Source organism: Sprattus sprattus, assembly GCF_963457725.1.
Source record: "Sprattus sprattus genome assembly, chromosome: 4".
Lineage (NCBI taxonomy): Eukaryota > Metazoa > Chordata > Actinopteri > Clupeiformes > Clupeidae > Sprattus > Sprattus sprattus.
In genome coordinates, this window is record NC_137923.1 from 37,548,780 (window position 1) to 37,554,440 (window position 5,661).

Here is a 5,661-nt window from a genome sequence, read left to right on the forward strand (position 1 = left end):
TCATTGGAGGGGCGTGGTTAAGCAAACTGGTCTTCCCACAAAACCAAAACGCGCTTCTTCTCCTTCTCAGTCATTACCCTGGAACTCAACACAGGGTAAACTACGCATTACTTATCAGTTCTATACTTGCTATAGCCATAGTTGCAGTTTCTGCTTCTTTTCCTGAATGCAAATCTGCAGCCTTTTGCAGCATTAAGGACCATAACAAAGACCTGTAGGGTTTTATTTTCATTTTTTTCTGCTGAAACTCGCCTGGATCTTGCAGAATGGATTTGCTTTTGCTCCTGTGTGTCTTGATGAGTTTGTGCGCGTGGGTCTCCTCTGCCGAGAGACACAGCGTATTTTGGAACAGCACCAACCCAAAGTAAGCCAACGCAGTTATTTCCCCCTTGTAGCCTATTTATGTTTGTTCTTGTATTTCAATTTCTTATTGTTATGTAGAATGATGCTATTATACGACCTTAAAATTAAGGCATACTGCAAGTGTTTATTGTTGCATTGAAACATATGTAGGCTATGTATATATAAATATATCTGCATTGTAAAATGGGCATAGTCTACCGCATACCTGAAGGAAATATGTGCATTTAACTAGAACATAACGATCAGGTTTGCAAATGACTCCGGGAATGCAGTACTTTGCATCTTAACTTGCAGAGTGAAACGACCTGATTAGAAATCAGATCTGGTGAGGGGCACCGCTGTGCCGCCTTCTCATGTTAATGCCCCTTCATCACCAATAGAGATAGAATCGTTAAAGTAGTTCGCCTCTGTTTTTTCTCCGCGATTACCTGTAGTGGACAACTCATACTCATTAGCCTACATAATCCGGGCAGTCAAATCCGTGTCACAGACTGTTTACTCGCATTTAGGGAAGTCATCATATTACCTTTGGTTATTCACTGGCCTTCGCTAAAGATATAAGAGGAGTTTCCTAGCATTGTATAAACATTTAGATATGCTTGTGGTGGTGCTGCGGAAGTCGGCGAATGTATATTCGTTTTTTAAACGTAAAACTTGGTCGATTAGGTTATACTAGAAAAGCATTATTGTTTAAAAAAAAAAAAAAAACATTTTTGGTGGCGGGGAATGCTTATGAATGTGTACCAGTCGTGGACTTATTTTTGTGTTTTGGTAAAGGCGTGTCTCAAGGAGTGAATGAGAAAATACGTCAGGTGTTGGGCAAGCTTCCCGTGTGTGTTGTCTTCGCTGGAACATCTTTAGTGTGTTGTTTTAAAAAATAGTTTGTGTTTAAATTGTGCAACACTAAGAGGGAGCCGTACCTCAGGTGATAAGTTGAGAAATTGAGTGCAGAACCCGAACTCCGGCCAAGAGGTCAGCTGGAGGCAGCGAGATGGATCGCCTGGAAGGGACTTCAGAAATGCGAGCCGAGCCGGCGGGTCAGAAGGCCATTGTAGATGAATTGCAGTTCAGAGTTAAATTGGAGATGATGACGGTTCTGAAGGGAGAGAGTGATATGAGAAAAGGGTAAACGGACACATTATGGGTTGTGTGTGTGTTTGTGTGTGTGTGTGTGTGTGTACCCTCAATCCGTCACTGACAGAGACTCACTTAATCACACAAACTATTCCATCCCTTCCACTGACATGAACACATACCAATCAATCACTGTGTGTACTGCCACATGCCTGGGTCTGTCTCTTAATCTTTCACACACACACACACACACACACACACACACACACACACACACACACACACACACACACACACACACACACACACACACACACACACACAGAAACACACTGCTACACAAACAATTAATTAAGCTATGAACTAACCCACTGCCACACAAGCATCAATTAGGCAATGTAGGCAACTCAATTGCAGACATGCAGGCCTACATACATCTTTGCCTCCTTTTCATAACTACACATCCGCGCCTCTCTTACCAGACAGGTTGTGCAGAGTTACTTAAAACGCAACGAATTTGGGCATGCAACAACATAACCGTCTGCTGTTTACTATTTTTACTGCTGTCTGTGGTTAAGGCTCTTCCCCGACTGATAATCCCACGTTTACAGAAAGAGGAAAGATTTATTTTTCCTCCATTAATTCCCATCCTCTCCTGTTGTTTATCTGTTTCACCCAAAATCCTGTCCTCACCAGTTCAGTTGCCACATAGTTTCTGACTCCGGGATGGGTACGGCCATGAACTGGTGAGGTTCTACAACAGTATCAGGATTGGTTCCCTTCCAGAACCATCTGTCATGGGGGTTGATATTCCACTATTTCTCAATGTCCAGTTCTTCCATGTCATCTACCTCTCTCTTCCAGTCAGTCTCTCTCCTGCGTCATGACTGCAGTCTATCAATCAATGCTCTTAATTGGAGGTCTGTTAGTAATTGGTGTCAGACTGTTCCGTGCAGTTGATAGAGCAGAAACTAATTACCTTGTCTGGTGGCCCCATTTCAGATGACATGTTTTATTGTGTGTGTGTGTGTGTGTGTGTGTGTATGTGTGTGTGTGTGTGTGTGTGTGTGTGTGTGTGTGTGTGTGAGGAGTATGAGTGAGAGACTGCAGGAGTTCCTGCTGTACACACATATCAAAGTGGGAGGAACAGACAGTAGGAGGGCATGTGTGTGTGGACAAGGAGCTTTGCACTGGATGGCACTGGTCTGGTGGGCTTGTGCGCTTGTATGTGGGAGTGAGCGAGGATGAGAGGGAGTGTGTGTGTGTGTGTGTGTGTGTGTGTGTGTGTGTGTATGTTAGAGAGAGACAGAGGGCGAGAGAGAGAGAAAGAGCCTTGGGGCTGGTTGACTTCAGGGTCAGAGGCTCCTTTAACACACTGCCACTGTGTTCCTGCCTTAAGTAGCTCTCTGTTTCTGACAGCTCTGTTTAGGCGTGTGTGTGTGTATGTGTGTGTGTGTGTGTGTGTGTGTGTGTGTGTGTGTGTGTGTGTGTGTTCACGCACAAACATGCCTGTTTGAGCCTGTTCCATCTGCTAGTGTCTGTATCCCTCCTCCTCACACACATTTGTGTTTATGTGAGTCTTACTCGTCTCAGCCTGCACCACAGGTTAAGGATGACTTAATATACTAACCTGTCCAGGAAGCTGTTAAACTGGATGGGCACAGGTGTGTGTGTGTGTGTGTGTGTGTGTGTGTGTGTGTGTGTGTGTGTGTGTGTGTGTGTGTGTGTGTGTGAGTGTGTGTGTGAGTGTGTGTGAGTGTGTGTGTGAGTGAGTGCGTGTAATTCAAGGATTGCCAGTCTAGGCAGGAGGTCAGATCATGGTGTAGATTGAGGGCCAAATGTCTGAGTCACACACACACACACACACAGACACACACACACACACACAGACACACACACACACACACACACACACTCACACACACACACACACACACACACACACTCACTCACTCAAGCTTTAGCTCTTGGCCCACAGTGGATACATTCATTCACCCTGACTGTGCATACCTCAATTTGTCTTACTCACGTTCTTCCTCTCTGCTAGAGAATGAGTAAGCTTCCTGTACTCTCTCTTTCTCTCTGTCTATCTCTCTCTCTATCTCTCTCCATTTGTACCTGACTCTCCCTTTCTCCTCTTTTCCAGGTACCTGTCTCCCCTTTCCCCACTGTTGTTTTTTTCTTCTTGACTTTTTGGCAGGACGCCCAACACAAGCTGGTTTAGTTTAGTGGAACAAAGTTCACCTTTCCCTCTCTCTTTTCCCTCCCTCTCTCCCTCCCCTTCTCTCTCTCTCTCTCTCTATTCCCCAATTTCTCTCATCCTCTCATCACACTTTCTCACCCGTCTGCCACCTTGTTTAGTCTCCATGTCTCCCAAAAGAGTAGAGAGAGGGGTTTTCATGCCTAAGGTTCTCACCCCAGTGCTCCTCGCCTCTCTGTGAGAAAATGTCTGATTTTCAATGGCATATTTCCCCCGAATGGCTCCCTTTCTCTACCCGGGTTGTTGTTCCATCCATCCGGATAAATGCTTGTTTTGTTATGCGCTTCTCCGAAATTAGTGAGCTCCTTTCCCCCGGTCGGCCGACGCACAAAGGCCCGGGGCTGGTGTGACCGATCGTGGGGTCGGAGTTCACTGTTGATGAAGTGCCTTTCACTCTGTCTGTCTGTCACTCACGCGGGCCCTTCCTCAGCTCCTGAAAGGGAGGCCGGTACTCAGGGTCCCCCACCCCTTCACACAGCCCAAAATTCTCCCAGCTGCAGTACTCCTCCAGAACTCTCACTCTCTCTCTCTCTCTCTTTACCCCCACCCTTCTACCCCTCCGTCCTTAGCTGTTCTCTTGCTACCTTTTATCTCAACCTTACATGCTACCTCTTTTCAAACCTCTCACCCCCTTCTTATTTCCTCTACCCCCTCCGCACCCCTCTCTATGAAAGAGGATGAGTGAAAAATAGAGGGTGAAAGAGAGAAAGAGAAAGAAAGAGTGGGTTGCTTTCTTTCCCCCTCAGCGCAATCTTTTTATCGGTTTTGGCAGCCGTAACCATTAGTCAGTGCGCGCTCGTTCTTTCTAGTTCTTCCCTCGCTCTCTCTCTCCCTCTCTATTCTCTGTTCTGATCTGTTCTCCCCTTGCCCTCTCTCTCTGGCTCTCTTTCCCACTCACTGCAGCATTAGCGCGTCGCTCTTTCCTTCCGTCTCTATCCCTCGTGTTGCCCACTCTGTTCTTTTGGTGTGACCCTGAAGGAAAAAGGACGAGCTTGTCAGATAACAAACCTGCCCTTGGAATCACAAAGTAGAGAATACATACTGTGTGTGTGTGTGTGTTTGTGTGTGTGTGTGTGTGTGTGTGTGTGAATGTGTGGGTAGGAGGGATAGATAGAAAGAAAAGGACAAATGTAGAGAGCACAATAGAAAGAGAGAGAGAAGCAGAGAGAGAATGAGAGGAGAGGGAAAGACGCAAGCAGAGACAGTCAGACATTAGAGATGCTAGAGATAGAGGGAGAAGGAGAGGGGGATAGAGACGTCAGTGAAGAGGGAAAGAGGGGATAGGTCTGTACCTGTGTCTAGGTGTAAAAGCTCAGATGAGAGCAGTGATAGTGGCTACGCTCTCTCTTGGCCTTATCTCCTACATCTCCTCTCCACCCTCGCCCCTCTCCCACAAAACGGTGCGCAGTTACCCCCGCTGGCTAAGCTCCTCCATTCCTCCCCCCCTTTTTTGTGTAACCTCCTTTCAAGTAACCCCCCCCTCCTGCCACCTCCACCACTAGCACTGCCATCCTGCTCACCCCCTCCCCCGTCTCTTCTGTAATCTGGCCTCTTAATCTCAGCCTAGCCAACTGGATCTGAGGAAACCCACACTGGTGGTAAAGTTACAATGCAGATATATGCATGAATGTATATGTGTGTGTGAGTGTGTGGATATGTTTATTGGAAAACACCGATGTCATAAATGAGTATTTTCATAAAAGAGCTCAAACTGAGGGGCTTTAGAAGGCTCACCAAATTCTTCAGGTCTGCTAATCTATCAGATCTCCCTGGACTGGAACAGAAGGTAGACGGCTGAGTGTATAAGACAGTTAATCAGGGCAAAGGTTCTCACAGAAATGGTGATAACGTTCTGTGTGTGTGTGTGTGTCTGTGGGTGTGTGTGGGTGTGTGTGCGTGTGTGCGTGTGTTTCCCGCTCTGAGAGCGAGTTTCCTGGCTGGAGTCCTTTCCCGGGAAAACTGCA

The 5,661-nt window shown here is 46.6% G+C and overlaps 1 protein-coding gene across 1 annotated transcript in view; it reads left to right on the forward strand.

The window, feature by feature from the left end:
• The first annotated feature begins 200 nt into the window (after positions 1-200).
• The window catches only part of efna1a (ephrin-A1a), a 16,818-nt gene continuing 11,357 nt past the window's right edge, over positions 201-5,661 (forward strand). The window contains exon 1 of the mRNA XM_080837551.1: positions 201-364. Within this exon, the coding sequence (XP_080693677.1) occupies positions 267-364 (98 nt within the window). The 5' untranslated portion in view covers positions 201-266. The remainder of the gene's footprint in view (positions 365-5,661) is intronic.